Source organism: Halteromyces radiatus (genome assembly GCF_025201355.1).
Source record: "Halteromyces radiatus strain CBS 162.75 chromosome Unknown BX664scaffold_3, whole genome shotgun sequence".
Classification (NCBI taxonomy): Eukaryota; Fungi; Mucoromycota; class Mucoromycetes; order Mucorales; family Cunninghamellaceae; genus Halteromyces; species Halteromyces radiatus.
In genome coordinates, this window is record NW_026251689.1 from 43,793 (window position 1) to 66,503 (window position 22,711).

The window sequence follows — 22,711 nt, forward strand, 5'->3', positions numbered from 1 at the left end:
TTGTTCTTTTGTTTGCTATGATTAGTATGTCCATCTTCTTCCAGTCGTGTCCACCAACTTGTACGTAGTTCAGGATCACCAAATCTTTCAATATGTACTTGCCGAAGATGTTGATTAATATCATAATAGTTTGAATTGATGGTCGTCGTTGGTGTTTCATGAATAGATAATGTAGCTAGTGAAAGTTCCGGTCTACAATAAATAAGAAAATTAGAATATACTTTTTTATGTTCAATTGTTTAACACTTACGTGCTATGTAAAGTTTTGGTTCTTTTTACACTTTCCGTCATATAAATAGGTATATCAGTAGTAGTAGATTGATGACGACGTTTGGTGTCTCGGGACATGATAATAAGTCAATCATAAGGAAAAAAAGAAAAGAATAATAAAATAAAAGAAATAAAAAAAAGATCATCGGCTGAGATTAAAACTATTTACCTTCGTCTGCTTACATTTTTTTCTTTTTTGATTTTTTCTCTTTTTTTTCCCTCTTTATTTTACAAAAAGACATGCGTAGCATCTATTACATTATATTTATAATCAATATTCTCAATTTTTACTGTTGATAGCTGGACTGGGGACCTGACGCGGGTAAGTTTTACTAACTGCAGTTTATGTTTTAATAGTTTTATACATTACTAAACATAGTTCTAATTGTTTCAAAGGTACGCAATATATCAATCACTAACAAGAAAGCAAAGCGCACGTTTCAAGGTTCCGAGGTAATTCAAATATTTTGTTTTGGGGGGGAGGGAAGAAACGCAGATATTTTTTTGTTAATATAAAAAAAAAAGTATTTAACTGACATGTCTTTTTTACACTTTATTTTCTGAAAATAGGGCCTTTTTTTTCAAGATCTTATTCACAGTTTGGCGGGCGGCGAAAATCCCAAAGGTAAAATAAAAAAAGAGGGTCAAACCAGGAGGTGTGGTAGTGCAAAAATGAATGTGCATTTTCCAAGTAGGGAGTGTGATCATATGCAACGTACTCCTTACCTTGACTTTTTTCATTTTATAATAGATTATTCCGTCTGATTGTCTTTTTTATCCCTTTCCCCTTTTTTTTTTTTATTCTTCTCTCCCTTGGCCCTTCTTTTACTACTTTCTTGATTTCCTCTCCCCTCCTTTTATTTTTTTTTTTATCTCTGTTTATCTTTCTTTGGGTTTTTTTTTCTACCTCTTCCTCTCTCACTTTGTTTTCTCTCTCTCTCTCTCTCTCTTTTTTTTTTATATACCATTTATATTCTTATTATATTCATTTATGACAATGTTTCATGACACGTTTTGTACACCTTCAACTTGCAACAGACTGATACATGACAAGTGCATTAACAATATGAACGACAATACCAAAAGCAATAACAACAACAAAAGTGACGACAACAATAGCGATAACAACAATGATAATAACAATAATAGTAGTAGCAGTGTCAACAATTTACGAGTAGATACTTTATTTCGACCTATCTTTGTACAACCACGAACATCAAACTCTTCTTTGACTACTTCTTCTGCAACATCCATCATCAGTAGTAGTGACGATCTCTTTCATTTGAATGATCAACGATTACTTACTTGGATACAACGTCAATTAGAATTCTATGTAGCACTATCGATTCTACCATGTCTTTCAAGTATTGATGATCTGGGTCATGGAAAGTTGTTACTATGTTTGATTCATCGGTTTGCTCCTACCTCTGTTCCTACTCTGGTCGTGACTTTGGAAGAAAAAACAAGTATTGAATGTCTTCTCCTTGCTGATGATTTAGCCCAACGACTATGGAATATCGCAATAGATTCGTTACCAATCTATTTATATCAACACAAACAGCAACAACAGACTAGCAACAATGTTATTATCAGTGATTACGTTGATCAACTCATTGCCCCTTCAGCCTGTTATTCACCTTGTTATTCTTCGCCAAATGGTAGTATTTTCAATTCCAATGAGCAATCTACTACTGACAACGACAAATACAGCAACAGGAATAACTCAAACGATCTACTGAATTCACCATTAGGAATGGCTTTATCATCATCCGACCATATTGACGAGGAGTATCATGCACGGCAACCTGCAGCAATCAATGCGGATGCTCTCCCCATTTGGCAACAACTGACAAATGAGAAAGATAATATCATCAGCACAACCAGCACAATCACATCCACTACTACTACTACGACTATATCCAATTTATCCTCTTTAACCAGATCTTGGATAGCAACCACTCACCGATCTATTCAGCATTATTTACATCAACCCTATATCACTTGTTTATCTGCATTACTATTTATATTACAACAGCTGCAACGTATTCATGTGGATTTTGCTCGATTGCCTACAACCTATATTGATCCTGACGTGATGGCTATCAACAACTTTGTCTCATTATCTCTTCAACTATATGATCGATTACAAACAGTGGGTGACCATCTCAACAAATTGACAAAGGCGGTGGCGGTGGCGACAGTCGACGAAAACGTGAACTCCTCTCCTACCAAAGAAGAAGAAGAAAACACGATGGACTTGACTTTTCTTGGTGATGTATTGGTACAAAAACATACATGTCTTCTTTCTTGGGTGCAAGATTCTCTCCGTGTCTTCCGGCAGTCAAACAAGGTACAAGAATGGGTCTTTGAACAGCAGATCATATTGGATAGGGTCAAGAATGGGATCGAAAGTCATGATGATAGTCATCATCTAAGTACATTACAACAAGAATTGGATACTTGGCTGGACTCTGTACGACACTATCGTCAAGAAGATCAAGATGTTTTGGCTTTGATGGCACTTTGCTCTCGTAGTGGTATGAATCATGCCACCACTACTTCGGCTACTAAGGGGACGGAATGGGACTCGATGGTGACACGTGTTACTTTGGCCACGGCAATCAAGGCTTTGGATGATATGGATTCTTTGGTATCAAGCTCAAATGGTGTGGCGCAACAACTTGTATGGAAACAGCGTTTAGTGAAATGGGAAACAATCTATGCTGATGCTATGACAATCCTACAACAAATGAATGACTCGATAATTTCTTTAGTTCAACAAGCAAAATGGAAATCATCAAGTCAAGAAAAACAACTATCTTGTACCACGTTGCTACAACAATGGAGAATCCTTGCGAAACGCGTGGCTGATTTTGGCAACAATCAACGAGATATTGCAGGTGTCTTAGGCATGTATCATCAAGTACGATCCATGACTCATTCTTCTTCTTCTTCAGCAAAAGTGGAAGCACTGGACTTGGCTTATGATAGTTTTATTCGAAAATTGGATGAACTCAAACGAACTCTGACATTAGCACGATCAAGCATCCATCAACGACGTCAGTTATTGGACTTTTTACGCCAATACAACACGATACATATCAAAGCAATGCAATTAGAACGACAGCTAGACTTCAAAGACAACGGCAAACATCAATATATTTGGGTACAAGATCAAGTTCTGGAACTGGATGGAAATATATCTCAACTAGTGGTTCAAGGCACTTCCATGATGGTAGCATGTAATGATGATACATGTGGCGATGATGACAAGATAATGGTGGGTACTATTATTCAAGATTGGTTGACTAATTTGGAAAAATGGAGAGCATCGTACCATTCGACTTGGGATACCTATCTCTCACACTATTCTCAAAACGAACGACGACAAAATTTGGAGGACATTCATCGACAATTATGTTATCATATCTCAGCAATGGAATCTTCTTTATTTGATCCTTGGATTTGTAAATTGGATGATCAACAACGACTTGATCATATATATTCATCACACAAGCAACGATTATTGATTATTCAATCTACGTTTGACCTCTGGTGGAACAAAGAAAACTTGGGTCAAGAATGGGATATGGTCAAGACTATCAAGGAAGATATTGACAAAGGAAAACAACTTTTGAAGGAGTATCAACATTCTTTGGCTATTGTAGAATCGCGATTGGATTGGGAACAAAAATGGACGGTGGCTATTACTTGGACAAAGAAAATGACGAACTCATTGCATGGTATAGTGTCATCAGCTACATCATCAACAGCAAAAGGCAACAATGAAGATGTTCAAGATGGTGGTGATTTTAATGTTATCCAGCAAAACATTATGACTCGCAAAGACCATATTGATCAGGTACAATACCAAAAAAAAAAAAAAAAAAAAAAAAAAAAAAGATATCACGATCAATCAATTCACATTTTTCTAATAACCACTTATCGTTATTTAGGTACATCAAGCTTTTGATACTATGATGAATCATCATCAAGGCAAATCAACGGAACCAATAGAGCGGCTACATCAACGACAACAATGGCTGATTGATCAAGTAGATGAACTTTATCGTCTTTTAGGTACAACTCGTTCAATCATGATTCAAACAACAATGATGGAAGAATATATGTCATCAATAGCCAAGGTGAACCAGTCAAGTCAAGTATTGATCAAACGCTTGGATGAACGTCTTGAAGGACCAGAACGTATCGATGGCAATCACAAGAATGATGATAGTGATATCGACAACATGGATCAGGATATTCAACAGTTAGAAATATCAGTAGTACAACTTTGGCAACAATCTGGATGTCGTATTCTGTATCCTCTTACATCCTTGATGGTAGATGATCTTGTTCGTTGGAGAGTATTGAACAATTATCGTGATACTTTGGCAGCAATGGTTCATATGGTGGATGACTTGCAATCATGGAAAACAAGATCCGCTTGGGAAGTTCAATGGCAAAATGACATGGACTTGGTTCAGGAGTATCAACAACAGCTAAGCACTTGGATACAACAACAACAAGAAGAAGAAAAAAGTGGCTGTTCTTCATTCGATGATGATCAAGTTAGGAAAACTATCCGGGCTATTGATGATTACGAGGAAAACCAACTTGGCCAACTTGAACAACTCTTTATTACTACCCAACAGCAATATCCTAGCAATGTCAAAATGCCAATAGCTCTGAGCTCACAACAACAATTACTGGTGAAGACATTTAGTTATGCCAAAGCTCTTGCCGATCTGGTGACCTATCTGCAAATGGCGAAACAACTGGAACAAGATTGTAATACTCTACATGCAACCATGGATGAAAATGGACAAACAGTTACAGAGGAAGCAGTACAGAAATGGATGGATCATACACAGCAACACTTGGATGGGCAACTTCTTGGAAATTTACGTGACCAACAACAGAAGCTACTATTGGCAACAGTGACAGTACCATCTGGCAACAATACTGGTAGTCTGTTGAAGAAAGAAAACATACGATTGGTTTTTGGCACAGCAGAACGTGGGATCCAAGTATTGAAACAACGATTATCGATTTCTCTTAAAGCAAGTCAACATGGACGTTTGATGGAGGCGTACGATCAAAGCATGACTGTATTGGAATCATCACTTGAAACACTACAAAATGACCTTACGATTTGTATGGATCATCATGGCAAGATGACTCCTCCTCCTTCTTATGTTGATGATAACTTGGCAAGAACAACACTGGATTATCAAGCTCATGAAGATGCTCTCTATTCTCAATGGAAAGATACCAAATATATTATGGAACACACTCACACCAGTTCATACAACAATGTTCAAAGTCTTTGTCAATTGATCCAATTACAACAAGAAGAACCCAAAGTGTTATCTCGACAATCTCGATTGGATGCTCAATGGTTGGCGATCTCTTGCTGTCTTCAAGATGCACATCATCTTCTCTTAGCTTTGGCACAATGGCGGGATCTTCATGCTTTATTGGACAAGGTTGAATCTACGTTATGTCAAGAATCACATCATTATATTGATCTCTCAACCATGATGATCAAAACGGATTTGGAAGTTTGCTTAGGTGTCTTACCACGGCTATGTCAAGATACTTGTATTACTTTGGATACTGTGAATGGAATGGTGCCCCCTTCTTCGCGTACGCTGGATGATGTTGACAGTGATCGTGGTGCTATGATTCCTTTACATGATGAACACAACAGAAGCGTCTTTACAAGTCGATTTAATCAGATATCTTCCTTGGTGTATAGCTTACAAGCATCCCTGTTACAACGTATTGATCAAGAATCTGTGGAACAACGTGATTGTATTCTGAAGCAGCTAGCTGATGTTCTTGCGATGAACTTTTTTGATGATGATGATGATGAAAAAGATGGTATGATCTTGATGAAACAATGGGATTCAATGAAAGACAAGATGCTTGATTGTATATCGAAACATGAACTTATGAAACAATCTATGAAACTTTTGCTTTCTCTTCCAAGTTCTAATGGTGATGATGATACTTGTCGACAATCGATGGATGAATATTCACTTGCTCTAAACACTCAACAACATCTGTATGATACTATGATGATCAAGACTGTGGAATGTGGACAGCATGCTTCCAAACTCCTGTCACGTATGGATATGACTCGCAAAGAATTGAATCAGTTTATTCAACAGACAACACAAGGTACTATTGATGGTGATGATGATTGGCGTTTGGATCTGCGTGTATGGGAGCATCGACTGGCTCATTTTGAAAATACTGAAATGCAAGATTTCCTCGGCAAGGTGACACATTGGGTATTATTGGCGACCACAGATGGCATGAAGATTGACAAAGAGATCGTGAAGTCTCATGGTCAGCATATGCAGCAAGAAATAGAGCGATTGGTGCAAGGAGTACAAGCAAGTTGGCAAGAACTGAAGACTCAATTAGCTGATGGAACGATGGCAGTGACAAGTGCCCAGTTAGGACGATATGCTGAACAACAATGGCATGAACTTTCAAACATGGTAGATGATGCTTGTGATAGAGCTACAGTGGTGGTGGCTAGCTTTTATCAAGATGGCAATAGTACTGTTCATAGTGGTGATGATGATGACAAGGACAGTGTGTTTTCATCCTGTGGATCTGGCATTATCAGTGGTGGTAGTGATGATGAAGAAATGATGCGTATGATGGGACAAGAACAAGAACTGGTTTTAGCCGAACAAGCACTGACGATCTTGGAACATGAAATGCGACCCTTATTGAAAACAAAAAAGGCGGCTTTGAAGGTAACAGTGGATGGATTAGTAGCTTGCTCAACGACCTGGATTGATCATACTGATGTGGACAACGTTCTGGATAAATGGGAACATACAATACAACAACACAAACAACATCTTCGTTATGGTGTAACTATGTGTCAATATTGGGTGGCAGCGGCGGAAGTACATGGTTACTTGTCAGCAATGGATCAAATCATTAGTAAAAACAATCCGGAGCTACTTGGTACTTCTACACGTAGCGTGGATGGACATGCGATTATGGCGGAATTGGAAACAAGATACAAAGTTTACAGTGATGCTTTGGATATCAGTATGGAAAAAGCAAGACAAGCGGCATTATTGGTGGAAGGCAATGGACAAACTGATTTTGCATTGATGATGGCTAAGAAAAGCAAGTTGGAACAACGATTTCATGATCGAATGAAAGATTGGCTTCAATGGATTGGATTGACAAATGGAAATAGCAGTAGTGGTAGTAATAGCAGTGGTGGTGGAAATCAACATAGATTATCAGGATTACGAAGTCGAAAAATCTCATTACCAACCAAAATGCCTTCTCCACCTTTGACAGCAACCAATTCTACTCGACGACGTGTATCTTCCTCTATATCATCAAGTTCTTCACCTTTATTACATGCACCACGCAATATCATGGGACGTAAATCTTCTTTCACCACTGCCACGAGACCTCCTCCACCCAATTCTTATGTGGCTGATCCCAAGAACGATCTGGATATGGAAATTGGACGTATTGTGAACAAGGTGCCATATAAGGTTGAATTACAAATGGTACCTGGTGAAGCTGGCCGTTATCGATTTGGAGACAAGGTGGTTTATTGTCGTATTTTGAAAAGTCGAATGGTGATGGTCAGAGTGGGTGGTGGTAAGTTTATAAAAAAAAAAAAAAAAGAAAGCATACTGACATGAAATTCTTTTTTTTTTTTTTTTTTTTGTAGGATGGACGGAATTATCACAATTCTTACGAGATCATGCTTTATTGGTGGGAAATGGAACTGGATTTGTTATGAGAAAATCATCATTAGATAACTGTCAAGAAGCTTTCTTGGAAACAAAACGAGCTACATCACCTACGTCAGGTCGTCCATTACCAAGAATGTCTCAATCAACATCTACTTCATCTATTACTGGAAACGCTGGTTATAAAGATGGAGATCGATATATTGCTGTGGATTTACAAGGTCATCAACATGAAATGAAAATGACTCCTCATGATAGTAATAGTAGTAGACGTCCTTGGTGATATTATATATATATATTATATTCAATAAACTATTATTTATTTAATTTTAATGTATTTGAAGCTGAGATCAGAAAAATAAATTGATCTTTATATAGAATTTTGATGAATATATATATAAAATAATGATGATCATGTATTTTATATATATATATGTTGGTAGCCACAGTGATGAAAAAAAAAAGTTTTTTTTTTTTACAGTGACACTATAAATGATGATATGAAAAAGGAAAAAATAAAAAGAAAGGGGAAAGGGGAAGATCAGCGTATTCTGAGCAATTAGAAGATAAAATGTAAATGATTGGGTAACTACTGAAGTCGGCATCTGAATCAACTCAAAGCCGCCACTTTCAAAAGAGTTTTCTTTCCCCTTGGGTGTTGTTGTTTGTTCTGTCTCTTCTTTTTTTTTTTTTTTTTCTTGTCACGAATTCTGTTCTCTTTTATCACTATTTTTATTGAAAAGAGTACTCTTCATTTCGTTACCCAATCTTTTCAAAGTGGATCTATATTATATCCCTTACCCCCTTATTTTATTATTCTCTTTGTCCATTTGTATATGAGTAGATAAACCTACAAACAATCATACATATTTTATTCTAATGTTACATCCTCTTCCTCAACCTCAATCACCTTCTGTACAACCTTCATCCGATCCTCTTGATATGCAAGCTACTGGTATAGATTATTCTTCTAGGTAATTAAAATTATATAAAAAAAAGGAACAAGTATTTCTTTCTACTATCAGATATCGTTTTATATTTGGGGGGGGGGGAATTCTTTTTTTTTCTCACTCTTTTTTCTTTTTCTTTTTCTTTTCGTTTCTTTATTTAGAGACGTACCTTCTAGTCATCATCCTTATTCAAAAACCATACCTTCTATTATTGAATCTAATACAAACGTCCATCCAACAGTTAATACAACAACAACAACTACTACTACTACTACTGCTACTTCAACCATGACTTCACCTTCTTCTTCAAGTCCTGTCAAATCCGAGTCTCCGATAAGGTCGTGCCCAAAGTAATGTAGACTTTTTGTTTTTATTGGTTTTGTTTATTTGTTTGTTGTTCATTTGTGTTGCGTTTCACTTAAAAAAAAATAATAATGTTCGGTTTACTGATTTTGGATTATTATTATTATTATTTAGTGTATCAATGTCTCAACCTACTACGCCTCGACCAACAGGATCTCCTAATTTTCAACCAGTACAATCTATTACTCAACCTTCTTCACCAAAAGAAGATTATCAATTACAGCAACAATATCATTCTCATGAAGCAACATCTCCTTATGTGATGGGTAGTACCAGAGGCAAACGTCGTGATTCAGAATATACAAGTACACCTACATTTGGAATGACAAAATACAATGGCAATATCTATGCAACTGATAAATCCACTATGTAAGTGGCCAAAACAAAAGAAATCATGAATCAAAAAATTTAACTCTTTTTATATATTTTAGTTTGGATGTTCGTATTCAATCAAAGGTGGATCGTGGATTTTTCTTGGCTGATAATGATTGGACTTGTTATCGTCGAAATTACTTTCAAATCAGTAGTTCCTTTTCATTACAAGGAGTGGTGGTACTTTATGATGGACAAGATCTCCCATGTTTGGTACAACATCAAGATATGCTTCATCAAGTGGAACAATTCTATCTTGGAATCTCTGCTCGTTTATCGGATTGTGATAAGAAAATCTCATTAGTACAACATACTGCAAAACGGGATAAGGGACCTCAAAGTACACCTGAACCAAAACCAATTCGTCCTGGCGGCAATCTCTCATTTAGCACTGTAGGCGCCAATCAATCTATTGTGACATTTGATCGTATTCAATTCAAATCGGCTACTGCCAATAATGGTAAACGACGTGCTGCTCAACAATATTATATATTAGTGATGGAATTATTTGCAAAGGTGCGTTCATCTGGAGAATTGATTTCCGTGGCTACAACTGAATCTCAATATCTTGTTGTCCGTGGTCGTAGTCCTGGTCATTATGCAGAATCTCATGGTTCATCATCAGCAGGAATAAATGATGGAACGGTTGGGGGTCCTATTCGTCGTCATCATCATCATCCAACATTGACATCTCCGCCCATGATCCCCGGTCATCCAACTTCTTATTCATCACATGCGCCACCTCCATCTGCAATGTATGCATCAGACTATTCATCCTATGATTATCCAACCTCAGCTCATAGTGGAAATGGAATTCATTATGCCTATGCACCTCACGCAGGCGTGCCAATGGTGCCAAGTGGATCTTCATCTTCACCAAATGGATCATACGAATATCATCCTCCTCCTCAGCACCCATATCCTGGACATCCAGTGCCACCAAGATCAGATCATGTTTATGAATATCCTCATCATCCTCAACAACAACATTATACATCTTTGCCTCCACCAATGCATCGTTCAGAATCAGCTCCATCGACCTATGATCATTTCAAAGACGAAGGACAACAACAATGGGCACGTGTTCGAATGTCATCGACGCCTGGACATCATCATCATCATCATCATCATTCTCCAAACACTGATCATGCTGGCTCTCCATTTATCCCTCATGCATCTTCTGGTACTCCCACCACTCCTGTCCATGAACATCCATCATCTCATCATCATCATACCTATTATTCTCACCATCAACAAATGCCTTATTACCATCATCCATCTCACTATGGACATCCTGAAAGGTAATAAAAAAAAAAAAAAAAAAAAAAAAAAAAAAAAAAAAAAACTCATCCTTTTTTGTTTGTTTGTTTTGTTAGTTCGACGCCCGTCGATGTCTCAAATTATCATCATGGTTATTCTTCCCATTGGCAACCATGGCGTCAAGGCAATATGTCACAACAAAATTATCAACAAGAGGAACATATCAAGATGGAATCAAAATCGCACAAATAATTGAAAATAATGGAGTGATAAGATGTCTCTTTTTTTTTATGTATGTACCTTTTTTCTTTTTATTCTTATTATTGCTTTATCAAATATCATCTTTTACCTTCTTCTTTTTACATATACACATATATACACACATTTTCATAATAAAAGAAAAACCAAATTATCTAGTCTCACAAAAGTTTAATCTATGGTCTGTGCTTTTAAAAAAAGAAATTGGTGTAACTTGGGTATACTTTATTCAAAAAAAAAAAAAAAAATAGAACTAGGATTCTATATACAAATGATCATTGGTCACACGAGCAGCCGACGAGCCAGAAGCCACTAAATCAGATAACCAAGGTGGAAATGGAGGTACCATCCAACCTTGCAAAGCCAAAGATCGTAATCCTTCCATGACATTGGTTCCTCGAAAAGTCACATTCATACTGATCCCACCCTTCTCTTTTTTCGTGTGGTCATCGTCCGAGTCATCCTCTTGAGGGTCAGAAGGTTCATCTACATCGGAAAACACATAAGGTTGGATATCATCATCATCATCATTGACTGGTTCTGTTTGATGGGCCTTGATTACAGAAGTTACCGGGATTTCTAACTAAATCATTGGAATAATAATAAAAAAAAAAAGTTCATTCATATCCTTTCTTTTTTTTTTTTTTTTTACCGTCAATTTTAAAGAATCCAAACCCTCCAAAGGAAAATGACCAAATACTTGATCCACATGATCGTATCGTCGTTTTATTTTGTCATGATCAATGGGAATCACACGTCTTATATCTTCTCTTGTACCTACATACTGTTCTTTTTCATAACGTGGTATATCACTGGATGGACCAAAATACAGTGGGTTTTCCATCGAATCCTGTTGTGCATATCGAAACTGTCCAAAAATCCCTAAACTAGACCGATGATCCATCAACGTCGTCAATTTGTCCAATCCTTTACTGGTCAATGGTATTTGCTTTAAAGACTCGGCTCTAAATGCATGGATAGTCGCTTGGTGTAAAAAGTCTCGATGTCTGATCATACTGGTCGTCGTCAATAAATATTCCGTTGATAGATAATGAATCAATATCGATGCACGGGCTGGAAGGGTTTCTTCATATCGACTATCAAAGATCAAAATACGGTACCAACAAGTATTTGATTCTGATTGTGGAATGATATAGACATGCTATACAATTTAAAAAAAAAAAAAAAAATTATTAAAAAAAATAAAAAAAGGTTTTTCATAAAGTTACATTCTTAAAAAAGGTATTTAAATATTCTTGTAATCTTCGTCGTGCTGTCGTTGTGCTGATAGAGACTTGTAGTTCTTGTTTTTCTATAGTTTTGGAACACATTAGGTCTATTTATTGAGAAAGTATTTGTTTCTTACCAGAAGGAATCAATTTCCAGGTAGACCAAGTCCGTTTGAGTTTTCTATTGAAGAAACCTAATAGATGCCTAGTTAGTTCCTTTTTTTCAATATGTCACCATCCATCCTTTTCGTTTACCTGAAGCATCCAATTGAGAATATTGTATCATATACAATCCGTCAGGCTATTATTCCAAAGAAAGAACGATTGTTATATATTTATTCTTTTTCTTTTCATATTTTTAGTTTACCCAGTCAATTTGTTGTATTCTGTCAATCATTTCTTTCTTTGTCAATGATTCATACGTATTCTCCCAGATAACATTACTGTGATCAGGTCGTAAGACAGGTGAAGTAAGCCAAGATTTCACAAGAGTTTCTAGATCGGGTTTTTTGGTATTAGATAATAATGATGTAACAGCTGTTTGCCATTTGACACGAACAAGGTCTTCAGCTGTATATTGTTCCATTTGTATAATTCTTTATTAAAATAAAAAAAAAAAAAAAATAATAAAAAAAAGTGAAAAAGAGAGGGCGCGTCTTTGAAAAAAAAAATATTAACAGTTTCTACGGGGTTTAAACATTGGATTGAATATCTAGAGCAGAAGTAGCATTCACCAACATTGTTTGATCTTGATCTGGAGATATAGATGCAGAGAGCTTGCTTAAAGATTGTTGAGATAAAGATCTTGAATGTCGTTTGAATTTGGCCACCGCTTTCACCTTTTTTTTTTTTAAAAAAAAAAAATATAAATACAATCAAACCATCATTCTTATGGATAAAAAGATAGGAAAACTTACCACAGTCAATATACTTGCAATGCTTTTGATGGCATTATGAATATCATCATCTGTCACTTCAGTCACCACCATTTCACAGTTTTCTTCTTCAGAAATCAACATATCAGTACCATGTTGCGTCACCCAAGGATGCTGCCGTAGTTCATGCATGGTAATTCTCGTTGAAGGATCCTTATCTAACAATCGTTGTAATATATCCAAAAGATCTACAGATATATTTTGATTTCCACTATAATCAACACTACAATCATAAAAAAAAAAAAAAAGTATACCATTCTCTTTTAGAGTTCATATCTCTCCATTTTTTTTTTCTTTCAACTTACGGATCATCCCTGATTTTGTCCATGAGTTCAATTATATTTGAACTAGAATAAGGAAGATGACCAAATACTAAACAATATAGTGTAACCCCCATAGACCAAATATCTGCAGCTTTTCCAGACACTTCACCATGTCGAGCTATACATAATTCAGGAGCCATGAATGCAGGGCTTCCAGCCGATTTCACCAATTTGTCATTTCCTTTCACAAACATTTCTGATACACCAAAGTCCACAATTTTGAGAATATCATCATTTGATATTAACAAGTTGTCTGGTTTAATATCTATCATGAAGAAAAAAAAGTGATATTAATATTTTTTTATTTCCCTTATGTGATATCTTTTTTTTTTTTTTTTTTTTTTTTTTACCTCGATGAGCAATATCGTTGTTGTGCACTAGAAAATAAATAAAAAAAAAAGAAAAGAAAAGAATCATCATTAGTCCTCTTTATCCTATGATGATGATCATTATATATCTACTTACAATATTCAATCCCTAAAATCATTTCTCTAAAGTAATGTCGTGCTTGTTCTTCCGAATAAGGAGTGGCTGTTTCATCCATAGAAATAGACATCAAAACACCTTTATGAGCCATTTCAAACACTTTTTAAAAAAAAAAAAAAGAAAGAAAAGTTCAATCCAAATCCGTACAAAGATATTTTTATCACCATCTTACCCATATAGATAGAATCATCATTAGGATCATCCAATACTTCGAATAATTTAACAACGTTGATATGATGTAATTTCTTCAAGATAGCGACTTCACCACGCACAAGGTCCAAAGGATTGGAAGATGCAGGTACCGCCTCACGTCCTACCCCTAATCCACGCCCACGTCCTCTAGGTCCTCCACGACGACGTAACATTTCAGATTGTTCCTTGCGACGTAATCTTGATTTACTGAATTCCTTGATGGCCTATATAATATATTAAAAAAGACAATGATCTATCTATGACATACAAGATTTTTTTTTTTTTGGTTTACATATTCAGTTTGAGTTGTAGTATCGATACCAAGATGAACTGTTCCAAAAGCACCTCGACCGATTTCTTGTTTGAGTAAATAATTGTTGATTTTACGAAGACCTTCTTTTGTTTCTGACGTGATTGCTCCTAAAGTTTCCACCACCACAGAAGGAGGACGTTTCGATGATGACGATGTGGAAGAAGGTTGCGGTGAATCTGATCTAGAAGAAGTCGAGGTCACTGTTGATGTAGGTGAGTCAAGAATATGGTTGGATTCAATCATAGTATGATCATTCAAAAAAAAAAAAAAAAAAAAAAAAGGAAGTAAGAGATAGAAAAAGAGATAAAAGGAGAAAGTATTGAAAAAGGAAAAATGAATCAGGACCAAAAATCATCGGGTATTGAACAAAAAAAAAAAAATGAGCTTGGCATCTGCACATAAAAAAACAATGCCGTTTTGCCCTTGATTTAAACAGCAATATAAAAACTTTGAATCAAGTAAATCATAGTAAAGAAAACTTTATTTTGTTTGTTTAGATGAAAATGATAACAATATAGCGTGCCTGAGAATGAAAGAACGTGTTTGTATATAATATATATATATATATATAAAAAGGTCTTTGTGCGTGTGTGTGTGTGTGTGGGTGAGGGGGGGAATATCATGGTGAGAAGAAAAAAAAAAAAAAAGATGTGCATAAGAGAAATAGACAAAGGGAGTGTGGGTAAAGACAAGATAATAAAAAATAAAAAAAAAAATATAAGAATTAAATGATGATAAAAAAAAAACAAATGGGTAAGGAGGAGGGAGATTTATCTTCGAAGATCAGCATAACCAACTACGGGAGATGGAGTCATATCCAAAGCAGTAACAGGAGATGGATGACATGCACCAGGAGATGTAAAGGCAGAAGGAGAAAGAATAGTTGTTGTGTCGTATTGATTGAAAGACGTAGATGATGATGATAAAAGACAACGATTGAATTCATAAACAGCTTCACTTAATAACCCATTTGATAAGGTATTGTGATGAGCTAAGCTTTTTGCCCATGAATCAATGGTATCAGCATGAAAAGTTGCATCTTGTGAGAATTTTTCAAAGGTCATTTGTACGGCTTGTTTCCAAAATAAGGCCAAATCATTGTATAAATCCTGTCGTGGTTGATTGTGTTGATCTTTATCCCAAGTAGGTAATCGATGAGCAAAGTATGTCACTTGATCCAAGAATGTAAAACAAGTTGTAGGGAAAATAGCAGTGGAGACAAAATGATGACTATATTGCGTAATGGTATCCTATAATAATAAAAATAAATAAAAAAAAAATCATATATTATAATAAAACCTTACAATCAAGTCCAAAAGAGATTCTCTAACTCGAGAAAAAGTATATTGATCTCGTCGAGGTCCATTGCGATTATAGGGAAAACTAGCTTCCAATTTCTTTTCCATATCAGTGAGAACAGAGATAGCAGAAGGAATAGTAGGTGGTGGGATGTACTTCATAATATCATGTTTGAGTTCAGGCTGTGATTCTAATAAAGATGCAAGTATTTGTAATAATTTATCCTTTTCCATGGTAGCTGCAGTTGTAAATTAGATAAAATAAAATAAAAAATCATCAGTTTTCTCTTGTTTTTTTTTTTATTAAAGAAATATATATTTTTTACCTAATTTCAAGTTGAGAGGTGATGACGTTCTTTTATTAAGACCAGTTTTATTACGTTTCCAGTCATTTTTACTTCGTTGTTGATGTTTAACTACAAAGGACCGAGTGGGTGATAGAATAGGTAATGCATCTCCCATTTCTTCGTCTTCAGAATATCTACGTTTCCGACCTATCAATAAAAAAGAATGTAAGTATCCATTGATTATTTTAACTTTTAAAGTTACCTTTCATGCAAGCCATCATATTATTTTGTATAACGAATGAATAAGGAGAGATAATGTAATAGTCAAGATAGATAAATAGATAGATCTATATATCTATATTTTTTATGTGAAAAAAACAGGGAAGAAAATGAATGAAAGAAAAGAAAAAAAAGAAAGAACTAGAGAGAAAGAAGGAGTTCAAAGGGAGACGCAATGAAAAAAGTCACCAAAAAAAAAAAATTGCCCTACCGCTGCAAAAAAAAAAAAAAAAAAGACTCTGTCTAGTCTCTCAACTGTTGATTGGTCTGATTGGTCCATTCTCTCTCAAATTTTCTATTCCCCATTAACAACCACAATTTTCAGCCTACAAACTAAAAAAAAAAAAAGTAAGTATGGCACAACATCCAAATCAGGATAAACCGAAAGGGAAACCGAAACACTCTTAAAAAAAAAAAAAGAAAGAAAACGATTGTCTGTTGTGTATGAGAAAAACACCTGAAGAAAGAAAAAAAAAAATACTCCCTCGGAAGATCGGCAACCTTGGTATGTATAAGTGTGAGAAGTGATAATGGATGATGATGGATAACGGGGTGATAATGAATGATAATAGGATGATATGGATGAAACATTGGGGTACAATGGATCCTTTTTTTTTTTTTTTTTTGAACAAAAGTATTTTTATATGATATTGCGTGATAGTAGGAGAAGAAAAAAAAAATAGTATACTAGTTTAAAGTACAGTCAGAAAAGACGAATGACAAGCATCAAAATGATCGATACTCTCCTCATTTTTTTTTTTTCATTCAGCAATCTAAATCCGTCCCATGAATTGAATGATAAGCAATCGGTTGTTCATTTTGTCAAAATTTTCTGACCAAAAAAAAAAAAAATACGGAGAAGGGAAAATGCGGAATCGAACCAAAAAAAAACTTTTTTTTTTATATTATGTACATGATTTTTTTTTTATTTGATAAAGAAGCATATGATAAAAAAAAAAAAAAGAGCGGGGAGAAAATAAGTGAGGGGGGGATAAATCTATACAAACTACCAGATGATATTATTAAGTGAATGCTATAACTACAATATAAAGAAGAAATGAATACTAATGAATGAATGAATGAAAGAAAGAATAATGATAATGATTGTTTAAAAAGGAAGAATAGAATGAATAGAAGGTAAAGAAAGAGAAGGTTGAGTAGATAGATGAATAGGAGGTAAAACCCGAGCTTGAGGAGGACGATCAAATAATTCTAGTAGACTTGGTTCATTAGATGATGATGATGATGATTTCATTGACGATAAATCATATTGTTTGCATTCCAAAGGAGTAAGTTTGACCATGGGAGGTTGTCTTGGAGAACCCACTGGAGTTAATACACGTCGTGGGGACAAAGTAGGTGATGTTTCAGGAGTAAACAAGAATTCGACTTCAGAATCCATACTAGCCACTGATAAAGCAGGAGAAGGAGGATTTGATTTAAGCATAGTATATTGTACTGAAGGTGATGATGATGGTGAAGTAGAAGTTGATATCGTATTATTGTTATTATTATTATTGGGAGAAAGACGAGATCGTTTTTGTTGTTGTTGTTGTTGTTTTCTTTCTCTTTTTTTGCTTGGAGAAGTATGAATCCGAATATGACGAGTCAATTCATCAGAACGAGAGAAACGTTTTTCACAACCAGCAAAAGTACATTGATGAGGTTTTTCACCAGTATGAGTACGGATATGTCGTGTTTGATGTTCCAATCGATAAAATGATTTAGGACACATGGGACATTTGTATGGACGAGGAACATTTGCTTTGTCAATAGCAGCAATGGCACGTTTATGTTGAGGACCAGTAGAAGGTGGAGTAGATAATGATAAAAGACTTGATGCTGCTTGATAATCCATTATATTAATAATAATAATAAGAAATAGAAAAAAAGAGAGAGAGAGAGAGTTGTAATGAATAAAGAAAAAAAATAAAGAAGAAAGAAAAAAAAAAAAGAGAAAAGAAAAGAAAGAAAAAAATACAAAAAATAAAAAAAAAATAGTCAGCTTTATAAAATGGGGAAGAATCAGACTCCTTAGTCCAAAATAGGAAAGTAAGAGATTCCGGTTTTGATAGCAATGGGATGGAGTTTAGAAATAAAAAAAAAAAATTTTGCTTACTTTATTTTTTCATTTTTCAGTCCCCCTCTCTCCCCCCATTTGATGATTCGATAAAACCCTTATTTGTTCTTTTCTTTCGCACGTTTTTATCGGTGTTCAAATGTTAAAGTATTTTATATATGCGTTGTGGGGTAATCAAACCATCAGATCAATAGTCCGATTATTGCGGGATTTTTTTTCCCTTAACATAATCATCTATCAACCCATGCTTTTTCTCTCTTTTCTTCTTTAGATGCCCGATGAAATCCCTATCACACCCATAAGTTTTCTTTACTAGTAATCACATGTAGAGTCTGTGCTTTTCCTTTGGTTTATCTGTCACTGTTTTCCTAAAAAAAAAACTTCCGATCTTTTTTTTTTTTTTTTTTTACTTTAGGAAGGGGATCATTGATTTCATGTGAAAAGAAAAAAAAAAAAGTGAGGTGATTTCAAGTTGTTTTATATAATTTATTTATTATTTGAATATATAGTTTCATCTCTTACTTTTAAATCATCATATATTGTTGATAGGGTGGGGAAAAAAAAAAAGCATGATTGAAAATACTTATGCGAATTCATAACCGTGAGAAGGGTAAGTCAATTTTGGGGGAGAAATGGCGGATATCCAATCCTCTTTTTTTTTTTTTTTTTTTTTTTGGTTCCTCTTACTTTTTCACTCCACTTAATTTTTTTTTGGTCCATATGAATAATAATAATATCTTACAATTTACCCCATTTCAATCAGCTATTGATGCTACTTTTTGGCATTCTTTAGTTGATAAAAAATTAAATATTATTCAATTATCTCAAGAACCTCAAACATTACAAGCTTATTATTCTATTGGAAAAAGAACAACTAATGATACTATTTTACCTCCTCAATTATGTATACCTGGTCAAGCACTTGAACAACAACAACAAAAAGAAAATAGGTAATATTTATTATTTATTATTATTATTATTATAAACTTATATAATTATATTATAGACCTTCTTTTACTATACCCACTAAAGGAACATTGATTAATACAAATACATTAGAACAATTTCAAACTATGGATAAGAAAATATTATTTGATCAAACTGCGGAAAAGGTAAAAATAGATAAGAAAGATAAGAATATAGTAATACTTATTATTATTATTATTATAGATATGGCAATCAATTCAAACTGGTAAAGAGATAAGTGATCCTTCTATACTTACTTCTTTCTTAATGGTCACATTTGCTGATTTAAAGAAATACAAGTTTTATTATTGGTTTGCTTTTCCTGCCATCATTCCATCATCACCTTGGTTAGTATCTAATTTACAATCTATTGATCAAATTTTTACTCCACATCAGGTAATTATTATCATTTATTTATTTTTTTTTTTAAAAAAAAGATAATAATCTATTATTTTTTTTTTTAGTAGATAACATCTTTAGCAACATCATATCATCGTCTTAATCAACCACCTTTCTTTTTGATTGAAACTCAATCGGATGATACCCTACAACTTTATCCTTTGAATCATTTATCAACTTGTCTTCCGACAATGATGCTTACTTTGGGATTTGCTGATCCGTCTTGTTCCCCTTTGACACCTGGTTGGCCATTACGAAATCTATTGGCTTGGGCACATCATACTTTTCCTGACTTGGTTCATCGACCCTTTAGAATTGTGTGTTACCGTGAATCACTTTCCAAATTAGATGCTATGCACTCTTTAGTTATTCATGCTGAATTTCCTTCTCAAGCTACTTTTCCTCAACCAGGTAAATGTGTTTCAAAATAACTATTCATTGACATGTGTATTTATTTATTTATTTATTTTTTATAGTCAAATCTGTTGGGTGGGAAAGAAACGTGCAAGGGAAACTTGGTCCAAGGATGGCTGATTTAAGTCCATTGATGGATCCAACAAGGTAAAAAAAAAATTATTTTTTTTTTATTATTCATCATTATTATTTATTCATTATTATTATTATCATAATAATAGATTGGCTGATACTTCAGTAGACTTAAATTTGAAATTAATGCGATGGAGAGTCATGCCTAGTTTGAATTTGGATAAGATCAAGCAAACGAAATGTTTATTACTTGGTGCTGGTACTCTCGGTTGTTATGTAGCTCGATCATTATTGGTAAAAACAGAAAAAAAAAATAAATTCTCACATGATTCTACTTGTTTTTTTTTTTTAGTTTGCTTGACAGTATTATTTCTATTATTATTATTAGGGTTGGGGTGTACGACATATTACATTTGTGGACAATGGTCGAGTTTCCTTTTCTAATCCTGTTCGTCAACCCCTTTATCGTTTTGAAGATTGTTTGAATGGAGGATCACCTAAAGCCGAAGTAGCAGCAAAACAACTTTTGGATATATTACCTACTATGACAGCAAAAGGATATTCACTCTCGATCCCCATGCCTGGTCATCCAACAACATCCATGACACTTGAACAAGATTTAGATGTATTGATGGCATTAGTTCAAGAACATGATGTGATTTTCTTATTGACGGATAGTCGTGAAAGTCGTTGGTTACCTTCTCTTTTAGGTGCAAGAATGGATAAAATGGTCATCAATGCTGCTCTTGGATTCGATACTTATTTAGTGATGCGCCATGGTCCAACTTCAAGTTCTTTAGGTTGTTATTTTTGTAACGATATTGTAGCACCAACCGATGTAAGTGATATGATTATAGATGATTCCTTAAAATTCATATCTTTTTTTTTTTTATTTCTTTCGTTCTTAGTCTCTAACGGATCGTACCCTAGATCAACAATGCACCGTGACAAGGCCTGGACTTTCTGCTATGGCTGCAGCTTTAGCCGTGGAACTGATGGTATCATTATTGCAACACAAAGACGGGTAAGTACGGATTTCATGATCCTTTATTTTTCATTCATTGTTATTATCATTATAGGATCTATGCAGAAGCTGATACTGCAACAAGCCAATCATCTAGTATATTAGGATTAGTACCTCATCAAATACGGGGATTTTTAGCTCAGTTCAGCAATATGTTAATTGTGGGACAAGGTTATGAAAGATGTACGGCATGTTCGAAAAAGGTGATTACGAAATTATACTGAACTCAAAAAAAAAAAACCTATCTTTTTTTCTTTATTTATTTATTTATTTATTTATTGTTTATTATTTATTTATTATTTATTTCTTCTTTTATATTGATGGGTAGGTATTGGATGCTTTTGATCAAGATCCTTTGGCATTGGTGAAGAAAGTCACCAATGATTCTCTTGTATTGGAACAAATTACTGGATTGGATGAAATGAAAAAACAAAGTGAAGATTTAATGGATCAAGATTGGTTATTAGAAGAAGATGATTTTTGATCTTTGTTGGGGATAATATAATCGTTTTATTTTTTTTTTTATGTTGTCGTTATTCTTTCTTTATTTTTCTCACGTGTCTTTTTTAATAAAAACGGATAATGTCGGTTTCTACCCTACAATTGTTTATTATTATTATATTTTGATGTTTGTCCTACATAAGTTTTGTTTTGTTGTTTTCCCCACATCTTGTTTTTTGTCATCAATAATCATTCAATGGCACGTTCTTGTTCCACAGTGTTTTATACGCTCCTTTGAAGTAGTGTAAAATAGTTTTATACTCCACATCTTTCTATCTTTCCAATCTATCAAAATTAATCATCAAACGTTTTTCCTCACCTTTCTTGGTTTTGGATTGGCTGATTTTTTTTTTGTCCCAAGTTTTCCCCTTTTTATTCCAATGAGTTTCATTCCCGATACTTCCTTTATCGGGTAACTCCCCCCATTTTTCCCTTTTTTTGACATTGATTGCTACAATTCTTTCAACCCCAGTCCCGAAACAGAAAGGGTTCCCTCCACACGGAAATCAAAAAAAAAAAAAGTTTCACTTTATAAGTCATTGATGTACCTGGAGAATATCTAGATAAGGTCCCAAACTTTTATCCGTCAACCCCCATATTATTATTTTTTTTTCTGTCTTTCTCCAAATAATCTGATTTTCAAATATTTTTTTTTTCTATCGGATGATACCAAAGAAAAAACAAGTTGATTC

The 22,711-nt window shown here is 34.4% G+C and overlaps 7 protein-coding genes across 7 annotated transcripts; 3 read left to right on the top strand and 4 right to left on the bottom strand.

Annotated features, from left to right (window-relative positions):
* Positions 1-1,261: 1,261 nt before the first annotated feature.
* Positions 1,262-8,301, top strand: BX664DRAFT_347759 (uncharacterized protein; the record flags this gene model as incomplete). Its single annotated transcript, XM_051547558.1, has 3 exons — positions 1,262-4,132; positions 4,227-7,923; positions 7,997-8,301. 3 exons carry the CDS (start codon positions 1,262-1,264, stop codon positions 8,299-8,301), a joined length of 6,873 nt encoding a protein of 2,290 aa, XP_051400924.1.
* Positions 8,302-8,704: 403 nt separating this feature from the next.
* BX664DRAFT_327352 (uncharacterized protein) lies at positions 8,705-11,390 on the top strand. The gene is made up of 5 exons (XM_051544393.1): positions 8,705-8,992; positions 9,130-9,318; positions 9,446-9,700; positions 9,763-11,004; positions 11,080-11,390. Exons 1-5 carry the CDS (start codon positions 8,898-8,900, stop codon positions 11,213-11,215), a joined length of 1,917 nt encoding a protein of 638 aa, XP_051400925.1. The 5' UTR covers positions 8,705-8,897; the 3' UTR covers positions 11,216-11,390.
* A 54-nt stretch (positions 11,391-11,444) lies between these two features.
* BX664DRAFT_327355 (centromere protein Chl4/mis15/CENP-N) lies at positions 11,445-13,068 on the bottom strand. Its single transcript, XM_051544394.1, has 6 exons — positions 12,818-13,068; positions 12,706-12,751; positions 12,588-12,644; positions 12,451-12,533; positions 11,874-12,383; positions 11,445-11,804 (listed from the first exon to the last, which is right to left on the bottom strand). Exons 1-6 carry the CDS (start codon positions 13,034-13,036, stop codon positions 11,475-11,477), a joined length of 1,245 nt encoding a protein of 414 aa, XP_051400926.1. The 5' UTR covers positions 13,037-13,068; the 3' UTR covers positions 11,445-11,474.
* A 19-nt stretch (positions 13,069-13,087) lies between these two features.
* BX664DRAFT_327357 (kinase-like domain-containing protein) lies at positions 13,088-14,967 on the bottom strand. Its single transcript, XM_051544395.1, has 7 exons — positions 14,679-14,967; positions 14,367-14,610; positions 14,174-14,293; positions 14,059-14,085; positions 13,691-13,973; positions 13,368-13,608; positions 13,088-13,289 (listed from the first exon to the last, which is right to left on the bottom strand). Exons 1-7 carry the CDS (start codon positions 14,940-14,942, stop codon positions 13,143-13,145), a joined length of 1,326 nt encoding a protein of 441 aa, XP_051400927.1. The 5' UTR covers positions 14,943-14,967; the 3' UTR covers positions 13,088-13,142.
* A 361-nt stretch (positions 14,968-15,328) lies between these two features.
* BX664DRAFT_327359 (Cut8 six-helix bundle-domain-containing protein) lies at positions 15,329-16,764 on the bottom strand. The gene is made up of 4 exons (XM_051544396.1): positions 16,547-16,764; positions 16,324-16,491; positions 16,004-16,236; positions 15,329-15,949 (listed from the first exon to the last, which is right to left on the bottom strand). Exons 1-4 carry the CDS (start codon positions 16,563-16,565, stop codon positions 15,470-15,472), a joined length of 900 nt encoding a protein of 299 aa, XP_051400928.1. The 5' UTR covers positions 16,566-16,764; the 3' UTR covers positions 15,329-15,469.
* Positions 16,765-17,445: 681 nt separating this feature from the next.
* BX664DRAFT_327365 (uncharacterized protein) lies at positions 17,446-18,493 on the bottom strand. Its single transcript, XM_051544397.1, has one exon. It carries the CDS (start codon positions 18,419-18,421, stop codon positions 17,672-17,674), a length of 750 nt encoding a protein of 249 aa, XP_051400929.1. The 5' UTR covers positions 18,422-18,493; the 3' UTR covers positions 17,446-17,671.
* Positions 18,494-19,056: 563 nt separating this feature from the next.
* BX664DRAFT_327366 (E1-like protein-activating enzyme Gsa7p/Apg7p) lies at positions 19,057-22,178 on the top strand. The gene is made up of 11 exons (XM_051544398.1): positions 19,057-19,253; positions 19,407-19,593; positions 19,650-19,755; positions 19,814-20,005; positions 20,077-20,419; positions 20,485-20,569; positions 20,644-20,788; positions 20,883-21,332; positions 21,403-21,518; positions 21,574-21,721; positions 21,847-22,178. Exons 1-11 carry the CDS (start codon positions 19,229-19,231, stop codon positions 22,000-22,002), a joined length of 1,953 nt encoding a protein of 650 aa, XP_051400930.1. The 5' UTR covers positions 19,057-19,228; the 3' UTR covers positions 22,003-22,178.
* Positions 22,179-22,711: the final 533 nt, after the last annotated feature.

Coding starts and splice junctions, on each gene's coding strand:
- BX664DRAFT_327366 (XM_051544398.1), top strand. CDS start 19,229: ATGCGAATTCATAACCGTGAGAAGG. Junction 19,254..19,406: donor AATTCATAACCGTGAGAAGG/GTAAGTCAATTT, acceptor CATTTCAATCAG/CTATTGATGCTACTTTTTGG. Junction 19,594..19,649: donor CAACAACAAAAAGAAAATAG/GTAATATTTATT, acceptor ATTATATTATAG/ACCTTCTTTTACTATACCCA.
- BX664DRAFT_327352 (XM_051544393.1), top strand. CDS start 8,898: ATGTTACATCCTCTTCCTCAACCTCAATCACCTTCTGTACAACCTTCA. Junction 8,993..9,129: donor GGTATAGATTATTCTTCTAG/GTAATTAAAATT, acceptor TTCTTTATTTAG/AGACGTACCTTCTAGTCATC. Junction 11,005..11,079: donor CACTATGGACATCCTGAAAG/GTAATAAAAAAA, acceptor TTGTTTTGTTAG/TTCGACGCCCGTCGATGTCT.
- BX664DRAFT_327357 (XM_051544395.1), bottom strand. CDS start 14,942: ATGATTGAATCCAACCATATTCTTGACTCACCTACATCAACAGTGACC. Junction 14,611..14,678: donor CTACAACTCAAACTGAATAT/GTAAACCAAAAA, acceptor TATATTATATAG/GCCATCAAGGAATTCAGTAA. Junction 14,086..14,173: donor GATTTTAGGGATTGAATATT/GTAAGTAGATAT, acceptor TTTATTTTCTAG/TGCACAACAACGATATTGCT.
- BX664DRAFT_327365 (XM_051544397.1), bottom strand. CDS start 18,421: ATGGATTATCAAGCAGCATCAAGTCTTTTATCATTATCTACTCCACCT.
- BX664DRAFT_327355 (XM_051544394.1), bottom strand. CDS start 13,036: ATGGAACAATATACAGCTGAAGACCTTGTTCGTGTCAAATGGCAAACA. Junction 12,752..12,817: donor GAATACAACAAATTGACTGG/GTAAACTAAAAA, acceptor TTGGAATAATAG/CCTGACGGATTGTATATGAT. Junction 12,645..12,705: donor TTCTCAATTGGATGCTTCAG/GTAAACGAAAAG, acceptor GGCATCTATTAG/GTTTCTTCAATAGAAAACTC.
- BX664DRAFT_327359 (XM_051544396.1), bottom strand. Junction 16,237..16,323: donor ACCTCTCAACTTGAAATTAG/GTAAAAAATATA, acceptor TTACAACTGCAG/CTACCATGGAAAAGGATAAA. Junction 15,950..16,003: donor AATCTCTTTTGGACTTGATT/GTAAGGTTTTAT, acceptor TTATTATTATAG/GATACCATTACGCAATATAG.